Below are 21,187 nucleotides of genomic sequence, written 5' to 3'. Positions count from 1 at the left end.
GATTTTAACTATACCTATTGAGGTAGCATTAACCCTGCCACATGATCTGCTACAGTTTATCTACAGCTTAACTACCACCATATTAAGTACAATGCAGTGCTCACCCATTTCACCATTCCAGGGCCGCCAAGGGGGGGGGGGGGCAGGGGGGACAAAATTCCCGGGGCCCAGTGGTGGAGGCGGGTGGGACTATGGCGCCGGGGCCACGACAATCTGGGGGGATGGACGTGGGCCCGGGGGCGGCCTTGTCTCAGGCCCGGCCCAGTCTCTTGGCAGCCCTGTACGCTTCCACCTTAGCTGGTTAATGTGAATATTGGTGCTTGCCAATTCATACGATACTTGCATTAAACTGTCAGTTTGGCACCTATGTTACCTGTTAGTGTGTGGTAATTGCCACTTTAACAACTAATAGCAATAAATAGGGGCCTTACTGTTTCTTGGCATTTTCATGTAGCTTCACTTTTCATGATAGATTCATCCAGCCTGGTTTTAGCCCATGGTATGTACTAATTTCCATGAGAGACGTAAGAGTACGAGCCCATCTCTGTCATGGAATAAAAACAGAACTGACTCACTATTTTATGAAAATAAGATCCATTTAGCAAACAACTGTTAAATTCATGTTCATTATGACCATTAATATCATTTTTTTGGAATAGGAAATTAGGCTATTGGTTTCAATAATTTTCATTTAGTTCATAACATAAGATCACAAGAAGTGACATGCTGGGTGAGACCTATAGTTCATTGAGGGGGTTTTTTACAAAGGCGCAGTAGCATTTTTAATGTGCGCTAATGTTTAGCGCATGCTAAATGCTAGAGACGCCCATAGGAATATATGGGTGTCTCTAGCGTTTAGTGCACACTTATTTTTAGTGCGTGCTAAAAATGCTAGCATGCCTTTGTAAAATGGCCCCTGAATGCCGCACTTTCTTTCTGACAGTAGCCAATCTGAGTCAGTTGAAAATACACAGCAAATCCAAATGGGGAGATCTATCACTGGTTCCCAAGTCTACAGGGCTAATAGTTGTAAGTAATGGAGACATCCTCTAGAAGTGTGTCCAAACATTTTTTTTAATTCATCTATTATACTATTTTTAACCATATCTGCTGGCAACAAATTTTCATAGCTTTATTGAAAAACAACTTTCTTAAATTTGCTTTAAATATTCTTCCAATGGTAATAGTATAATGATACTCCTGAAGAAATTGCAGAGTCATGGAATCGGAGGTAGGGTATTATTATGGATTAAGAACTGGTTGAAAGATAGGAAGCAGAGAGTAGGATTGCGTGGCCAGTATTCTCAGTGGAGGAGGGTAGTTAGTGGGGTCCCGCAGGGGTCTGTGCTGGGTCCGTTGCTTTTTAATGTATTTATAAATGACCTAGAGATGGGAATAACTAGTGAGGTAATTAAATTCGCCGATGACACAAAATTATTCAGGGTCGTCAAGTCGCAGGAGGAATGTGAACGATTACAGGAGGACCTTGCGAGACTGGGAGAATGGGCGTGCAAGTGGCAGATGAAGTTCAATGTTGACAAGTGCAAAGTGATGCATGTGGGTAAGAGGAACCCGAATTATAGCTACGTCTTGCAAGGTTCCGCGTTAGGAGTTACGGATCAAGAAAGGGATCTGGGTGTCGTCGTCGATGATACGCTGAAACCTTCTGCTCAGTGTGCTGCTGCGGCTAGGAAAGCGAATAGAATGTTGGGTGTTATTAGGAAGGGTATGGAGTCCAGGTGTGCGGATGTTATAATGCCGTTGTATCGCTCCATGGTGCGACCGCACCTGGAGTATTGTGTTCAGTACTGGTCTCCGTATCTCAAAAAAGATATAGTAGAATTGGAAAAGGTACAGCGAAGGGCGACGAAAATGATAGTGGGGATGGGACGACTTTCCTACGAAGAGAGGCTGAGAAGGCTAGGGCTTTTCAGCTTGGAGAAGAGACGGCTGAGGGGAGATATGATAGAAGTGTATAAAATAATGAGTGGAATGGATCGGGTGGATGTGAAGCGACTGTTCACGCTATCCAAAAATACTAGGACTAGAGGGCATGAGTTGAAGCTACAGTGTGGTACATTTAAAACGAATCGGAGAAAATTTTTCTTCACCCAACGTGTAATTAGACTCTGGAATTCGTTGCCGGAGAACGTGGTACGGGCGGTTAGCTTGACGGAGTTTAAAAAGGGGTTAGATAGATTCCTAAAGGACAAGTCCATAGACCGCTATTAAATGGACTTGGAAAAATTCCGCATTTTTAGGTATAACTTGTCTGGAATGTTTTTACGTTTGGGGAGCGTGCCAGGTGCCCTTGACCTGGATTGGCCACTGTCGGTGACAGGATGCTGGGCTAGATGGACCTTTGGTCTTTCCCAGTATGGCACTACTTATGTACTTATGTACTTATGATACAGGTATTATTAGGAATGGAAAACAAAAATAAGGACGTTATAATGCCTTTGTATCACTCCATGGTGCGACCGCACCTCAAATACTGTACACAATTCTGGTCACCGCATCTCATAAAAGATATAGTGGAATTAGAAAAGGTACAGAGAAGGGCGACAAAAATGATAAAGGGAATGAGATTACTTCCCTATGAGGAAAGGCTAAAGTGACTAAGATTCTTCAACTTGGAGAAAAGTTGGCAGAGGGGAGATATGATAGAGGTCTAAAAAATAATGAGTGGAGTGGAACGGGTAGACGTGAATCACTTGTTTACTCTTTCCAAAAATACTAGGACTAGAAGGCACGCAATGAATTTACAAGGTAGTACATTTAAAATAAATTAGAGAAAATATTTCTTCACTCTAGATGTAATTAAACTCTGGAATTTATTGTCAGAGAATGTAGTAAAAGATGTTAGCTTAGCGGGGTTTAAAAAAAGGTTTGGATAGATTCCTAGAAAAGTCCATAAGTCATTATTAAGATGGAATTGGGAAAATCCACTGCTTATTTCTAGGATAAGCAGCATAAAATGTATTGTACTGTTTTGGGATCATGCCAGGTATTTATGACCTGGCTTGGCCACTGTTGGAAACAGGATGCTGGGCTTGATGGACCTTCAGTCTGTCCCAGTATGGCAGCGCTTATGTTCAGTTGTCAAAATGTAAATGGTATCCTGAAAATAATCTAATTGAGCAATTCAAATTCTCAGTCCAAAGGAGGTAAGTATTTGGTCAGGTAGCTTATGGACTTTGTTTGCTTTGCAGACACAGGGATAGATTGTATCTTTGTATTTTCTTCCCTCATTAATATATGATATGGACATCGTAAGTAAAAGATAAAAGTGCTAACAGAATGGAGAATAACACTGTAAATGAACAAGCGTACATTTGTTCAAGAAACATTATGAATTTGAAAATATCATGTCATAAGCTTTTATTAAAGGTCAGTTGAGCACTTTCCCAGTGTACACATGTAACTTGAGTAATGAACCAATCAGTGCTGATAATTGGGTGATTGTATGTTGCGTGGAGGAGTAGCCTAGTGGTTAGTGCAGTGGACTTTGATCCTGGGGTAACTGGGTTCAATTCCCACTGTAGCTCCTTCTGACCCTTGGCAAGTCACTTAACCCTCCATTGCCCCAGGTACAAATAAGTACCTGTATATACTATGTAAAGCACTCTGAATGTAGTTGAAAAAACACAGAAAGGCAGTAGTATATCAAGTCCCATTTCCCCCAATAACCAATTGTCAGCATTAATTGGCTGCAATTAGAATTTACAAGAATGTCAGATTCTATAACAATGTGTGCGTAAATATTTGGGGTCATAGCTAGGGGCATTCCCAAATTTTACATGTGTAGATATAGAATGTGAGCAAACTGCACCTAATGTAGGCACTGGCTTATAGCAGTCATAATTGCAGATGCCTACAGTTAAGCATGGTTTATGCCCTAAGAGGCCCTTTTACTAAAGAGTTGGCATGCAACAACAGGCTTTTCATGCGCCAATCTAGAACTAGGGTTGGGCTACCGCAGCAAGAGACCAGCAGTAGTCCCCCCCCCCCCCCCCCCAGCATGCACCATTTCTGGTGCAACAAAAATATTTTTGATTTTGATTTTATAGCGCCGGTGCTTATCTGGCAGTAATAGGGCAGCATCGCGCAGTGCCCGGTTACCGCCAGGTAGGTATGGGAGCCCTTGCTCTCCCCCCCCCCCCCCGAAATGGCTGCATGGCAAGTGGTTCACTTACCACATGGTCATTTCTTTTCCAGAAAAAAGACAGCCTTTTACCCACTGCGGTAAAAGGGTTCCTAAACGCACGTTAAAAACATTTGCTGATGCTAGCACAGGCCCCCTTTTACTGCAGCTCAGTAAAAGGACCCCTCAGTGCAATTCTATGAAAGACGCATACCCCTTATAGAATTGTGCGAAGTGCGTTCAATTTTCGGGAGCAATTTTAGGTGCTACTTATAGAATCTACTCCTAAGTGCTAACAATTATTCTCCAGTTAGGCATGTAAATGTTTAGAATACTAGCATATCAAACATAATTGGCAAGTGACCGACTCACCTGCAAATGCGCAGTACAGACTTCCCTCTCTGTCCCACCCTCGCGTCAAGACGTGATGATGTCAGAGGGTGGAACAGAGAGGGAAATGGAGTCGGACTGTCAGACGCTGCCCCTGGAGCCTGGAAACGAACATCGCACGCACCAACTTCCACCCCCCCCATCCCCGCCGCTCCCGCCCCCCTCTGTATCGGGCCCTCTGCACTGACCTGACAGCGCCTCTCACCTCCGTGTGGAAGCGCTGCAGGCAGCAGCAGAGCGATCTGCTGCTGCCCGCAGCGCTTTCACAGGAGGTGAGAGGTGCTGTCAGGTCAGTGCAGGGGGCCCGGCACGGAGGGGGGAGGGAGCGGCGGTGAGGAGGGTAGCTGAAAATCTCGCCCGTTTTAACGGGCTTAACGGCTAGTACATACATATTTATGCACATATGGGTATATATTCCAATATTCCACCTAGGTGCTATTTTATAACTATGTAGCTCAAAACTGTACATCTTCTTGTCAGAAACAAATAAATAAATATGTAATGTTAAAATTTTGTGGACCTTCAGAGGTAACCTTCCAGAGGCAAAAGTTCTTATTCATGACTCCTTAGAGACATATCACCCATAATCGTCATCATCTCAGATAATTGATTCTTCTCAATAGCAGTTCATATCATTTTTGGTGTAATGCATCCATTCAAAAAAATGTTTTGCAAAGTGCTAAGCAAGTAAATTGTGAATCATCATGTCTCAAAAAACCTTTAGAAACCCCATTCACTTATCTCCAACAAGAATCCTCTTCAGAGGCATTTATAAATACACATTCAGGGCGATATCTCTTTCCAACATATTAATGTTTCGCATTATGGTACATCATGAGAAGGTCTTCTTCTTTCTCCAAAGTTTATCTCTCACATGGCTTCATTCTGTAACTATAAGCATATCACACATAGCATTTAGGGCTTCTTTTACAAAGCCACACTAGCGATTCCCGCGCAGCAAATGAGAGGAAGCCCATACGAATTGAATGGACTTCCTCTCATTTGTCGCACCGAGAATCGGTAGTGTTGCTTTGTAAAAGAGGCCCTTAGTTTGCAGATGGGTTTACATAGGGGTAGAGTCCGGGTGAAATGTGAGCGGGGCACACAGTTACATGTGTAACTTATAGAATACTGCAAGTAATAGCCATTTCACTAGAACTTAGGTGCATACATTTACATCAGCTCTATGGCATATGCCTAAATTAAAGGAACATATTTTTGCTGTTACATTAGTATTCTATAAAGCAGAGTAGGTGCCTACATTCTTATATAGAATAGTATCCTACCAGGCATCCTCTAGACACCTAATTAAAGAGGCCCAATTATAGAATTGCCTCTTAATGTGTGAATTAGCATGTTATTAATGCACAAGTGTGGTGGCCATTGCCTCACTAGCATGACAAAGCATGCTAATTCATATTCATAGCCTGTTATGGGTTAATTTATAAGTGGAAATGATTTTAGACTATAGGGACCTTTTACTAAGATGCACTAACAGATTTAGCACATGGTAATGATTAACTCACATTAAATGCTAAGAAACTCATAGGTATGAAATGGGCTTCTTGGCATTTAGCATGCACTAATAGTTAGGGTGCACTAAATCGATTATTTCACCTTAGTAAAAGGACCCCTATGTATTTCAAGTTAGCACATGTGACTTTACTGTTTGCTGTCAGTGATGTAGTTAGCACTGATACACTTATCACCTCCATAACAGATGGTGCTAAGTTGAATCCACTGGAACTATACATAAGAACATAAGAGTAGCCATACTGGGTCAGACCAATGGTCCATCTAGCCCAGTATCCTGTTTTCCAAACAGTGGCCAAGCCAGGTCACAAGTACCTGGCAGAAACCATCGTGGCAACACTCCATACTACAAATCCCAGGGCAAGCAGTTGATTCCCATGTCTGTCTCAATAGCAGACTATGGACTTTTCCTCCAGGAATTTGTCCAAACCTTTTTAAACCCCAGATACGCTAATCACTCTTACCACATCCTCTGGCAAAGACTTCCAGAGCTTAACTATTTGTTGAGTGAAAAAATATTTCCTCCTATATGTTTTAAAAGTACTTCCATGTAACTTCCTCAAGTGTCCCCCTAGTCTTTGTACTTTTGGAACGAGTAAAAAATTGATTTACTTTTACTCGTTCTACACCACTCAGGATTTTGTAGACTTCAATCATCTCCCCTGATCCATCTCTTTTACAAACTGATGGCCCTAACCTCTTTAGCCTTTCGTCATATGAGAGGAGTTCCATCCCCTTTATCATTTTGGTCATTCTTTGAACCTAAGGCATTATAGTATTTTTGGTCTTATTCACCATCCCTTTCCTAATAATTACTAGCATCTTGTTTGCTTTTTTGGCTGCTGCTGCCACACACTGAGCAGAAGATTTCAGTGTATTATCTACAACGACACCCAGATCTTTTTCTTTAGTGCTGACCCCTAAGGTGGACCCTAGCATCAGGTAACTATAATTCGGATTATTCTTTGCAATGTGCATCACCTTAAAATCAAACAACAATCCTTGAAGTCAGTGCAGACTTTCAAAGGAAGCCAGTGCAGCTGTATGAAAAAGGGGTAATGTTATCGTATTTTTTTTCAAAACAAAAATCAACTGAGGGCAGTGTTTTTGTAGGAGCTGTAAAGAGTGAATGGCTCTTGGTTGTTTAAGCCTAAGAAACACCTTTTTGAAAAGATTATTTACTTGATGTTTCATAGTAAAGGTGGAGTCAAACAACACCCCTAAAACTCTAGAGTGTGTTTTAACTGATAGTGACTCAGCGGTATGGATACAAGTATATTGATGACAGCTACTTCTAAAACTGTTTTCATTTCTAATTTCTCCATCTTCATTGTTGTCCCCACTCCCCCTCCCCCCTGGATGGACCACTGTTATTAGGTTTGTCCTGTCCTATGGTCATTCTAACTGCATCTCCATAAGTACTACTAAGAAGTTCAAGGAGATTGCACAACTTAACACCAAAAACCTGTCACTTTCTAGCATGTTCTTCTAAGATATGTATGCAATAAATATTGAGGTAAATGTAATAAACGACTGCTTCTTGGAGCAACTGGACCAGGAACCGAAAAGAGAGGGAGACATTTTGGATCTGGTCCTTAGTTGTGTGCAGGGCATAGTACGAGAGGTTGCAGTGTTGGGTCCCCTGGGAAACAGTGATCATAACATGATCAAGTTTGAGCTACTAACTGGGATGAACCTGCAAAGGAAATCTACTGTAGTTGCATTTAATTTTCAAAAGGGCGACTATAATATAATGAGAAAAATGGTTAAAAAAAAGCTAAAATGATCAGCTGCTAAGGTTAGGACACTAAATCAGATGTGAACGTTATTCAAAAATACCATCTTGGAAGCCCAGACCGGATCCATTCCACGTATTTACAAAGATGGAAAGAAGAGAAAACGACAGCCAGCATGGTTAAAAGATGAAGTAAAAGAGGCTATTACAGCCAAAAGATTGTCCTTCAAAGAATGGGAAAAGGACCCAAGTGACATAAATAAGAAGCAACATAAGCACTGGCAAGACAGATGCAAAGCATTAATAAAGAAGGCTAAAAGAGAATATGAAGAGAAACTTGTCGCAGAGGCTAAAAATCAGAGTAACAACTTTTTCAGGTACATCAGAAGCAGAAAGCCTATGAGGGAATCCGTGGGACCGTTAGATCATGAAGGAGCAAAAGGGGCACACAGGGAGGACAAGGCCATAATGGAGAAACTGAATTAATTTTTTGGTTCTATCTTTACAGAAGAAGATGTAAGAGATCTGCTTGTCCCGGAAACAGTTTTCAAGGGTGATGATGCAGAGGAACTGAAAGAAATCTCGGTGAACCTAGAAGATGTACCGAGCCAAATTGAGAGTAGTAAATCACCGGGACCAGATGGCATACATCCAAAGGTACTCAAAGAACTCAAGCATGAAATTGCTGATCTTCTGTTAATAATGTATAACCTGTCTTTAAAATCGCCCATAGCATCTGAAGATTGAAGGGTGGCCAATGTGACGCTGATTTTTAAAAAGGGTTCCAGTGGTGATCCAGGAAATTACAGAGTGGTAAGCCTGATATGAGTGCCGGGCAAAATAGTGGAAACTAAAGAATAAAATTACAGAACACATAGACAAACATGGTTTAATGGAACAGAATAAGCATGGGTTCAGCCAAGGGAAGTCTTGCCTCACCAATTTGCTTAATTTCTTTGAAGTTGTGAATAAACATGCGGATAAAGGTGAACTATTGAGACAGACATGAGAAGCAACTGCTTGCCCTAAGATTTGTAGCATGGAATATTGCCACTATTTGGGTTTCTGCCAGGTACTGTTATGATATGAATTATTGAATGCTGAATCAGATACAAGTATAAAACAGCTTTAAACACTCATTGGGATCAGCTAGCCTGGATTTCATCTCCCACTCCCTTTCCCTGGGAAACGTCTGACAGCCAAAGCTTGGCTAGGTGGTTACTTAAAGCCATTAACACCTCTACTACTCTTAACAAAATGACTATCCAAATACAAACAAGTAAGAGGCTACTTCAAAGAGTTTTTTTTTTTAACTTACTCTCTTCCTCTGATCAAAAGCCTTCCTGAGGGTGGACAAAGGATCAAAGAGAGACAAGGAGACAGAAAAAACAGTGGAGGTGTAAATCCACACACCTATTGGCAAAAGGAAAGTATAATGTGTATCTGCCACAGAGTTGCAAACTTGAAGCCTTTTGCTTCAATAAACCATTGCCCACAGAGGACTCAGTGCTCCCCCCCTCAGACAAGACTTCAGCACATGTGAAGGCTGATGGCATGTGGCCATGTTTCTCTGCATACTACATTACCCAAGATCCAATGCACCCACCATGTTTCTCTGCTAACTAACATTATAAAAAAGCCTGGAAACAGCCCAGCTCGCTCTCTTGGGAATCTGCTGCTTCTCTCTGCTGAACACACACACACATCCAGACAAGACTTCTCTCCAGGCTCCAGCAACCAACTTTAAAAGAAAAGACTTCTACAGCAGAGAGGATTTTTCCCTGCATCACTTCAACCAGCTTCCAACTTCTATCAAAGACTGTTGTAAGTTAACTTATAACTTTTGATTTAAACCTGTTACCTTGCTGTTTTAAAGTACAAATTATCTGTAAAGATCCTTAAGACTACCTCTTGTTTACTTTGATTATATTAACCGTATTACAAATAAACCCCTTTTGAAGCTAAATGTATGGTCTTTATGTTCTGGGCATGTGCTTTCAAAACTTGCAGTGCAGGTTAATGTAAGGTCATTTTTAAAATTTAGTGCCATGCTTTGAGCACAAGTTCCTAAATCTTATGCATAGCAGGTTAATGTGATTCAACAAAATATAATATCATCTTTACTGTTGCAATTGTGAATCTTATTACTGTAACAGGTAATTGGTGGAGAATTAACCAAAATATATCCTAAAACGTATAAATACAGTGCATGTTCTTAAAATATAAATATTAGCGAATGCTCTGAGCAATTTCCCCAAGTTAAATATTAATTTCTTGTAACAGTACTTGTGACCTGGCTTGGCCACTGTTGCAAACAGTATACTGGGCTAGATGGACCATTGGTCTGACCGAGTAATGCTACTCTTATGTTTTTATGTTCTTGTAAGGTAATTGAAATCTCCCAGTATTTTTATTAGGAATTTCTGTTAGCTAGGGTGAAATTAGCTGTGTCTCACTTTTATAGCATTCCTATAAATCACTTGTGCCCATGGGGGCTCTATCTGTTCAAGAAGGAAGCCATGCATGCACAGAAAAGATGGGAAAGCCTAGAACTTCTAATTTGAGGATCTATAAGGAAGAATTCACTTCCTATTGTTCCAGTATCATTTCTGCCAAATAGGTTCATCTCTCAAGATTTGTTCAATCTAGCTATAATGGACCCAGGAGATGTTTTTAGATTGTTATTCACTTAATTGACTCTAAGCCACATATGGCTCTTCTGCTTTGTTAAAGTCAGCAGCTGCTTTTGCTTCATATAGTCTCACCAGAATCCTCAACAGGAAGTCATTTCCTTTTCCTCAGTTTCTAACCTGTCAAGTGTTTAGTCTTCCTTCAATCCTGATATTTCGATCAATGTCTTGTCCCCCATGTTCAGCACTCCCTCTGTGTCAGATTCTGTATCTACCAAATTTACTAAAGATACTGCACTTGGACTCTATCCATTTATATTTAGTATAGTGAACTCCAATCGCAGGGGTCCTTTTATTAAGGTGAACTAATGGATTTAGCATACGCTAAATGATAATACATCCATTATATTTATTTATTGCATTTCTATCCCACATTTTCCCACCTATTGGTAGGTTCAACGTGGCTTACATGGTTCATTGGTAAGTCGGTTACAGAGTGTATCAACAAGGTTACAATTCCTGAGAAACAGTGAGAGTCTGTAGGAAATTCCTTGCATTTAGTATTGAACCTTGGGGGTTTGATGAGATTTACATGATTCATTGGTAAGTTGGTTACAGAATGAATGAAACTAGGTTACAATTCAGAGAAATGGTGAGGTTTGTGGTAAATTCTATGTATTTATTATAGAATAAGATTGGAAATTGTATGGATTGGTGAGATTACAATGTGTCCTGATGGTGATTGATTAGTGAAATTAAATTAGTGTTGGAAGGTGTGTTTAAATTTTTGAGTTTGGGTTGATTTATGGAAGCTTATGCCCTTTCTGTTCACTATCGAATTAATTAGTAAAGCAAATCGGTAGACTGGATGGTTAAGTTAGTTCAATGGAAATAAGTTTCCTGAAAAGGTGGACCTTCATATGTTTTTGGAAGATTAGATAGTTTTAGGTCTTTTGGTAGTGTTTTCCAGGTTTTGGTGCAGATATAAGAGAAACTGGATGTGTAAGTTGATTTGTATTTAATGCCTTTACATGTGAGAAGTGAAGGGTTAGGTAAGGTCTTGCTGCTTTATTTGTATTCCGGATTGGTAGTTCTATTAGATTGATTATGTAACCCGGTGAGAGGAACAGTGCAAGCCAATGTGGAGGAGGTAGATCTATAGTGCTCAAGGAAATCCGGGACTCAAAAGGAAAGATAATGGAGAAAGTTATGAAGCATATTGAAGAGAAGCTGGGTGAGATTTTGTACCGCATGGTGGATATGGAGGACAGACTTGGAATGCTTGAAGACTCTCATGTAGATGATCAAAATGTCGTGCAAAAACTGCAGCAAGAGGTCCACTGGCTGCATGAGAGGGTGGATGATCATGAGAACAGGGATCACAGGTCTAATCTTAGGACTTTTTGATGTCCCAGAGGGAAAGGAGCTCCCAAACACTCAAGTTTTGTGAAAAATGCTGGGCACGTGCTTTTCTCCAAGTTATGGAACTGATTGGGCTCACAAAGAGATTAAGCTGTGCCCAGCACAGAATAAGTGGCACTGAAACTATTATAGTTAAAATGTTGCAATATCATGAAAAACAACATGTTCTCTTGGAAGCTAGAAAAGCAAGAACTTTTATGTACAATAATTGGAAGCTTTCCATTTATCCAGATCTGCATTTGGAGACTATCAGGAACAGGAAGGCCATTCAGAAGTACAGAGATGAGCTGGTGCAGGTGGGACTGTGGGTCAGCATCTGGTACCCAGCACCTTAGAAAATGGGAAAAGAAATTATGTGCTCTTCTAAAGAGTTGGATCAGCTAATAAGAAATTACAACAGCAGAGGAAGACATGTATCGGGGTCATCAAGTCCCCTGAGCTGGGGAGCAGCCAAGGAGGAGGTGCTCTCTCCGGGTGGACTGAGCCTGCTGAAAAGTGAGGAAGGGCACATAATTAGCAGACTGCCCTTCCAGATCATCCTGTGGTTACACTCTTGCAGTGCAGAGCAAAAGGAGATGCTGCTGGTGATATACTTGACTCTGGTAAATGCAAAGGAGAGGTCCAGCAGATCATTAATGAGGAGAAGGTGATTCTGAAGAGTGGAGAAGGACTGCTCCTAAACCCAGATGATGCCCCTCTTCCACAACAGCTGAAAGACCCCCCTCGAAAGGTGACAAGTGCAGGAGTCATTGAAAAGGAAATATCACAAAGCAAGATACATCAAGTCTCATCAGATGCCAGGACTCAAGGACCTGAATGCCCAGTTTTGATTCATATAGCCTTATTTATATAGTCTGTGCTCACTGTGCTTACAATGGTCTTGGGGATTAGGATGGAACAGATGGAATGGTAGGGGTATGTGTGGGGGTGCAGCCATTGGAAGAGGTAGGTATTGTTGGTGGGAATGCTACATATGGGTATATAGCATGGGAGATGGGGAAAAGAGGGAAGGGAGGAAACAAAAACCTGGAAGGCTATAATTGTACAATGAGGGTTCTGGGAGGAAGTGATGAGGTTCAGCGAAAGGTGGGAAGTTGATGCACAGGTCTTCATCTGGACTAAAGGATTGAATTTGTGGGGCCTCAGTTCCAAGAAACTGAGCAATCCGTAATTCACCTGGTTAGCTATGTAGGTGCCAGCACTGAATATTGCTGATACCTGCATATTTGCTGTCTCCTCCCCAGTTAAATTCTGCTGAATATTGGTGGTTAGACATCCACAAGTGATTTAAGTGGGCTGGAGCCTCTCTTGCAAGCTTAAATCATTTTGAATATCAGGCAGTTAAGTGTTGTGGGAGGGGATATAAATGTTATTTGGAGGACAATTACAGGATGGGTGTGTGAAGGGGGGGTTGTCAGAGAGAAGACGGGGTGGGAGAGCCCTTAGGATCAACATGGATTCTCATGCCAGGGTGGATGTTTGGATGCCTACACACTTGACAAAGAGAGATTATGCATTTCTCCAGGGAACTATCAAAAATATTCTAGGCTGGATCTTTTCCTAGTTAAAAGGGGGAGAAAGGGATGATTCTGGATTGTGAGATAGCCCCTATAAAAATGTTGTCTCGCTGAACTTAAACCTGAGTTGGGCAACTGAGGAGAACCCTGGGAGGCAATAGAAACTTAATATGGGTGTGTTGCAGAAGGAAGCAATCTTAGGGGTGTTTGGTTAAGATGTGGAAATGATGTTGGCAATATTAGAGTGGGGGTCTTGTGGAAATCAGGTAAAGTGGTTATGAGGAGTAACCTGATTCAGATTGCTTCTCAAATAAGGGGAAAAAATGATAGGCTGAGTTGAAGGACTTATATGCTAAGTTGGAGGTATTACAACAGGATCATAAGTATATGGGGGAGGAAGACATATGGGGAAATGCAGGAGGGCCTCAAGTTAAAACTACAAATAACATTTGTGAGGCATTCAGATCCTTTTATGCTTAACTATATATCGTGCAGGTTACTAGTACGATGGAGGAGATTGATTCCTGAAGGCAGCTCACTTGTAATCAGTTAGGAAAGGTGACCATCAGGTATTCAATAGACCCATTTTGCATCTGGAAGTTGAGATGGCAATTAAACAGTTGGTGGAGGGAGCTGCAGAAGGAATGGTTTTGATACTGAATTCTATAGGAAGTTGCGGGAGCTGGTGGCACTAGATTTGCAGAGGGTTTTATTGAGGCACTGAGTACAGGGAAGCTGCTAGACTCAATGTATGATGCTACAATGATAGTGATTCATAAGGAGGGGAAGCAAGAGAATCAATGTGGGGGATACTAATTTCTTTATTGAATAATGTAAAAATCTTTGCCAACTGTTTAGAAAATGCGGTCCATAAAATTGTCCATTCAGACCAAACTGGGTTTGTCAAAGGGTGTCAATTAGTGAATAATGTTAAGCAGGTTGTTAATTTGATACAAAGTGTACAGCAGTCAGGTGAGACTAGAGTATGTGTTGTGATAGATACTGGAGATATTTGTTTGTGTTGTTGAGGCAGTTTGGTGTGGGGGAGAATTTTGTGCATAATCCCTGGCTTTCTATGGTACCCCCTTCTATGGTACCCTGTGCCAACTTATGCTTGCAGGAGGTAGGCAAGAAGATACATCCAGATACAGAAGGAGTGTGAATAGGCAAGAACACTTCTTCCCTTACCTGAAAACGGGGTTCGGTGTCACTGATCTACTGTTGGATAGTTAGGTATAACAGGCTGCTCAAAGGATTTTTCTGTCAGTTTCATACAAAAATGAATCAGAGAGGCCGATGTGTAATTCAGAAGAATAACTTTACTGGAGTCCCAATTGTGAGAATATAAGGCCTGCTGTCCTAAGAGAATACCTGCAACAGCTTTACTGGAGAGAACTAGGTTTAGCAACAGAAACAGGAATAACAAAGCAGTAGAGCATTTATACAAGGGAAAGAACCAGCACATAAATATAAAGATAAATAGTACTTCCTTTTAAATAGCAAATGTTACTGTAAGACCTGAGATTTCACTCATTTAGTTGTCAGACTGGTAAGCCTGACAAAGAATATGTTTCTCAAGATATGTTCAGTTCATTACTATTATAGCAGGGTGTTGGGCCCAGTTGGAGCTCTTACAGCTTTCAGATTAGATTCCAAGCTTTAACCTCCTAACCCCTATTCACTTGTTCAGTACTAATGTCTGTTTTATCATTCCTACCTTAGTAATTCCCTTATCCCTTATTTGTCCTGTTTGACTGTCCTGATTAGACTGTAAGCTCTGTTGAGCAGGGACTGTCTCTTTATGTTCAAGTGTGCAGCGCTGTGTGCGTCTAGTAGCCCTATAGAAATGATATGTAGTAGCAAGAAGTAGACGTATAATAACTCTCTCAGTGCTGTGTTATAGTTGGGATAGATATGTTCTCTCTGTGTTTAAATTTAAAAAGAGAGAATACTTTTTCCCCCTTTCTTCTGGACTAGCACACTTCTATCTTCTCAAAAGAAGTTTATGACAGTTTTTTCCTTTCTTTCACTGTCTCTGAGAGGCACAGTAGCTAATGTATCCAGTGTCTGTCAAGTCCAGATTATTTCTTGTGATTTTTCTGATCCTGTGTGAGCTCCTGAAGCTGGCTTTCTTTTATCCAGCTTGCATTCCTGCACTTCTACAAACCCCCTTGTGGCAATCAAGTGAGGATCTCTGGGGCTGCCAGACTGCATATGAGACTGGCATAGGGTCTTCTTAAAGGTCATGTATATCTACCTATTTTTCTGCAGCTAAGAGTTTGCAATTCTCTCCTGCAGAGATTGGAATCATTATCTGAGAGCCAGGAACTCTGCACCGAATACACACACAGCACTTCTCCGCAACTGTTGTGCAATCATACATATGGCACATTAAACAAAAGTCTAGATAGCCTCCATCACACTGCTGGACAGGTGTCTGAATATTATCCAACATGTTATACTGCTTATCCCAGAAATAGTGGATTTTCCCCAAGTCCATTTAATAATGGTCTATGGTCTTTTTCTTTAGGAAGCCGGCCAAACCTTTTTTTAAACTCCACTAAGCTAAACGCCTTTACCACATTCTCTGGCAACGAATTCCAGAGTTTAAATACACGTTGAGAAACACTTTCTCTGATTTGTTTTAAATTTACTACATTGTAGCTTCATCGCATGCCCCCTAGTCCTAGTATTTTTGGAAAGTGTAAACAGACGCTTCACATCTACCCATTCCACTCCACTCATTATTTTATAGGCCTCTATCATATCTCCCCTCAGCCGCCTTTTCTCCAAGCTGAAGAGCCCTAGCTGCTTTAGCCTTTCCTCATAGGGAAGTCTTTCCATCCCCTTTATCATTTTGTCGCCCTTCTCTGCACCTTTTCTAATTCCACTATATCTCTTTGAGATATGGCAACCAGAATTGAACACAATATTCGAGGTGCGGTTGCACCATGGTGCGATACAAAGGCATTATAACATCCTCATTTTTGTTTTCCATTCCTTTCCTAATAATACCTAACATTCTATTTGCTTTCTTAGCTGCAGCAGCACACTGAGCAGAAGGTTGCAACGTATCATCAACGACGACACCTAGATCCCTTTCTTGGTCTGTGACTCCTAACGTGGAACCTTGCATGACATAACTATAATTCGGGTTCCTCTTTCCCACATGCATCACATTAAACGTCATCTGCCATTTAGATGCCCAGTCTCCCAGTCTCGTAAGGTCCTCTTGTAATTTTTCACAATCCTTCCGTGATTTAATGACTTTGAATAACTTTGTCTTATCAGCAAATTTAATTACCTCACTTATTTTAAGTTGCTAAGGGAGTGAAGATGCTTAAACAATGTTTATTAATGAACTGCAAAGGAATAACAATTGGTTCATGGTAAGATTGGAGTAACTCACTAAATATCCCTGGGGTTGATAAAACTTAAGGGAGGTTGGGAATCAAACACACACAAAGACATAAATCTAACCTCCTATCTGGATTTTAAACACAGACAAAGGGGTCCTTTTATAAAGGTGCGCTAAAAAAGGGCCTGCGGTAGTGTAGACGCATGTTTTGGGCGTGCGCAGAATCATTTTTGAGCAAACGTAAAAAATGTCTTAAAATGTTTGCCAAAAATGGACATATGGCAAAATGAAAATTGCCGCTCACCCATTTTGGGTCTGAGACCTTACCGCTAGCCATTGACCTAGTGGTAAAGTCTCACACGGTAACCCGGCAGTAATGACCTACATGTGTCAAACATGCATATCCAAAATAAAAATTATTGTTTGGACACGTGTATTGGACGCGTGCCAAAAGTGAAATTACTACAAATGTCACGTGGTAGCCGGCCGTTAACTCCATTTTGGCGCACGTAGATGCTTACATGGCTTACTAAAAGGGCCCCAAAGACTTAAAGGTTCCTACTTGTTCATAAATAAAACACAGAATGAATTATTTTAAACCCACAATCTCTTCTTTTCAAGTTTTAACACATAAAGGGGTTGTCTGACTAAGATGCAGTAAGCACTAATGCATGCTTACTGCATCTTAAAGTGCCTTACCACAGGGTACACACAGGCATCCTGCAGTAATTTTGGCATCGGCATGTGCAACACACATGCTAAAAAATAGATTTTATTTTTTAGCACTGGGGGTGGGTCTGGGTTGAGAGTAAGCATGTTCTGCGCTAATTGGTTAGTGTAGCTACATTACTGTGCACTAACTGATTAGCATATGTTAGCATGTGAGCCCTTACTGCCTACATAATGGGTGGCAGGAGGGGCTCGCACGCTAATGAGAAAATTAGCACGTGCCATTAGTAGAAAAAAAGTGGGTATTTGGCCATTTTACCCATGCGAAAAAATGGCTTTGGTGCATGGGAATGACCTGCGTAAGCACACACTAAGGCTAATTTTTTACTGCAGTTTGGTAAAAGGGCCCCGCACTTTGTTAGCAAGCCAAAAATTCGCAAGTCCATCGGCAGAAGCAGCTCTCTGTATCAGCATGTTTCAAAGGTATACTACAATGTTAATGAGATTATTCCAGTATGAATTATCTTTGATTCAATCATTAAATTATCTCATTCATATAACATTGCTCTGGTAGGTGAATTATTAATTGTTTTTATTCATATTTTATTAATATTTTATTATATTATAGAAGTTCTCAAATGTATTAAAATTTCTGCTACAATTATTTTGGGGTCATTATTCATTAGTACAGTTAGTGGTAAAGTTAACTAGAGATCTTTATCTTGATAACTTCAATCCATTTAGTCAGTGGCACTTATCCGGTTAAAGTGCAATTGAACACACCCGGCTAAAAATCTTTGGATAAAGATGTGTGTTTAACTTTAGAAGAGCCCTTGCCAGTGACCAAAGTTATCAGGCTAAATTGGAACCATGCCCTGGAATTCCCAAATAACCATCTCTATTTAACCTGATAAATTTTGTCTGGTTGCGTTGGCTGGCCAAAAGTTATCCAGTAAATTGAAACAGGAAGGGGAAGAAAGGAGGGGGAAATTTTGAAAAAACAAATGAATCCTTTTACTAAGCTGTGGTAAGCATTATCGTGTGGTTACTGCAGGTTAAAAAGCACTATCTAAAAAATAGAATTAATTTTTTTATTGCTGGGGATGTGTCTGAGGGCGGAGAGTAGATGTGTTCTGCGGTAATCAGTTAGCACAGGTACATCACTATTTTCTACTAATCGGTCTTCTTCAACTCTATTCATGTTCTAAATTATCTTGGTTAGTCAATTTATCATTTCAAAAAAGGAACTGTATCGAATCATAAGCTGTATGTGCCATGCAATGAATGCCATTAACTTTTAATAATCTACACTGGATTGTATGCTTTATTGCCTAATTAGCACACATCTTCTTGGATCAGAGTGACCAAATGAAAAAGTTTTAGTCTGTGAGACTACAGTTATTGCCTCTTGCATTTCTAGTGCCTTAATGGCCTTAAACGTTTCTGACAAATGCTTGTTCCAAAAGGCAACCTCATAATTTTATTTTATATGTATATTAATATTTCATTCAGCATTTTTACTACCCATTTTAGATTTATTTCTGCCCTGTCTAACATCCTCATTGCAGTTCTTAGTAATAGTAGCTCATACCATATGTCTGAGTAGCTGAAAGTAATATGGTAACTCTTGTGGACAGTGATCTGTCATTGATCTCAGTAATTGTAATTCCTCTATTCAGGCTAGAATGCCCTATTATTTCCTATTTCAAACGTTTTATTAACTGTGATTCTCTTCTCCTGTTCCAGTCATCGTTGTGCTGTATTTAGCACTGAGGAGACAGAAGAAAAAAGACACTCTTATGACCTCAAAAGAAGACATAAGAGACAATGTTATCATTATGATGATGAAGGAGGTTGGGAGGAGGACACCCAAGCTTTTGATATTGTGCTCTGAGAAATCCAAAAGTTATTGAAGAGAACAAAATACGCAGAGACATAATACCAGATCCCCTTTGTTTGCCTCGTCAGAGACGCCCAGTGGAAGATAACACAGACATAAAAACTTCATTAATCAAAGGCTGCACGAAAATACGGGGGATCCATTGCACCACCGTATTACTCACTGGCAACTTATGCCTATGAAGGAACTGGATCTGTAGCTGAGTCCCTTAGTTCTATAGAATCACTTGGTATGGAACGAACAGGATTATGACTACCTAAGTGAATGGGGACCACGCTTTAAGATATTAGCAGAAATGTTTGGAGAAGAGGAAAACTGTAATCCCGATAATGTCACTTAAGAGACAATAGCAAAGAACACAAAAGCTTTATATGACAAGACACCTTTTATTGTATAGGACTGCTACTATTTCCAGCAAGTTACAATATTTATCATATTGTCAGTTTGGATTTATTCACATAGGAAGGATAAATCCAGTCATATATATATATTGTATTTTTGATCATTTGGGAATTACATGGAGACGAGCTCTGGCATCCTGGTGGAAAGAGTGGTAGATTTTTCTTAATTCCACTAAAGTGCCTATTGAAACTTTATCATTTTAAGTGGTATGGACTCAGTTGTGATGGCGCTAGAGGACTGAGTGACAAAATGTACATCGAAAAGGGACAAGTTCTTTGTCTAGAGCAATAGCACTGACTTTTGATGCTATTGACAATGCGTTCTGAATTGCATTCAGTTGCTACCATAGAACTGTGCAAAACTATACTTTTGTTTTGCTGATTTTGAAGAATTGTATGCCAAACATTGCTTTGGTTTCACCTCGTTTACTAAATCACATTTCTTCTGCCCACACATTATAGAAACTTTTCCATAATTGTATTATTCAGTTGCAGTTCTAAAGCCCAAATTTGATAGAATGGGATATTAATGTACACCAGTTACAGTATTGGTCAAGATGTTACACTTTTGCAAAATGAAAAAAAAGAAAATCGTCTTCTTACACTTTTACTCTTTAAATAGTGAAATATAGTGAATACCTGTTGAGGTGGCTGTTTTTATTTTATTTTTTAGTATGTTTGTGTGAATAGTCACTTTGCTGATTCCAGTTTCATTCATAGACACTTATTCCTCTTCAGCCTCTAAACCTGAAGTTCCATGATTTCTTATTCCTTCACTGTGATGATTGTTCTTTTACCTTGTTATTCATCTATGCCTGGTGCCCAGTTTTTCTTACAGAAGTCATAGTGAAGGCAGTATATATTACATAGGGTGAACACATTTACTTTGAAAATCTCCAAAGATTTGCCTTGACTTCTGAGAAGCCGTCAAACGGAGCGTTATTCCTATAACAACTCATAACTGATGAACAGAATTCAGAATTTAAAAGAAAATCCAACATTGGGGCCTAATCTTCAAAAGTAATTATCGTAGACACTAGGTAAGAAAATCTCTTTAGAAAATTATAAGTGTGGCAGCTGGGATGATCTCTCATTGCCTGTCCCTTATGCCTCTCTCAAATAGCTACTTCAACAACTACCTATTATCAAGGATAGAAACTTCAACTAAAGCCACTTGCCATATTACTACTTAAGCAGCACCAAAGTCAATCTGCCAAATATAGGCCATCCTAGGTATTGCGTTAACATCCCTGTCATATTACTAGCTTGCTTGCTCTACCAGCAGGCCTCCATCCAGTCCCATGCAGTACCCAATATTGACCTCTACCCCCATTGAGGATGGCCTAGAACATACTAGAACCAACTGAGGTACATCCTCCACTAACTTATGTATCCATAAACCCATTCAATTCACTTTTGTGACATGAACAAAAAAAAAATCATCTGTCCTCCTTTTCTCCAAACTCCTCCCTTCTCCCATCAACTCCA

General features: G+C 40.3%; 1 protein-coding gene across 1 annotated transcript in view; it reads left to right on the top strand.

The window, feature by feature from the left end:
* Nucleotides 1-19,638, top strand: part of LOC115472878 (cadherin-12-like) — a 491,174-nt gene extending 471,536 nt beyond the window's left edge. Inside the window, 6 exon segments of the mRNA XM_030207367.1 lie at nucleotides 19,145-19,228; nucleotides 19,231-19,281; nucleotides 19,284-19,397; nucleotides 19,400-19,438; nucleotides 19,441-19,534; nucleotides 19,536-19,638. Of these exon segments, the coding sequence (XP_030063227.1) occupies nucleotides 19,145-19,228; nucleotides 19,231-19,281; nucleotides 19,284-19,397; nucleotides 19,400-19,438; nucleotides 19,441-19,534; nucleotides 19,536-19,638 (485 nt within the window).
* Nucleotides 19,639-21,187: the final 1,549 nt, after the last annotated feature.

This window comes from Microcaecilia unicolor, chromosome 1, assembly GCF_901765095.1.
Source record: "Microcaecilia unicolor chromosome 1, aMicUni1.1, whole genome shotgun sequence".
NCBI classification, from domain to species: domain Eukaryota; kingdom Metazoa; phylum Chordata; class Amphibia; order Gymnophiona; family Siphonopidae; genus Microcaecilia; species Microcaecilia unicolor.
This window is presented reverse-complemented; position numbering and strand designations above follow the sequence as displayed.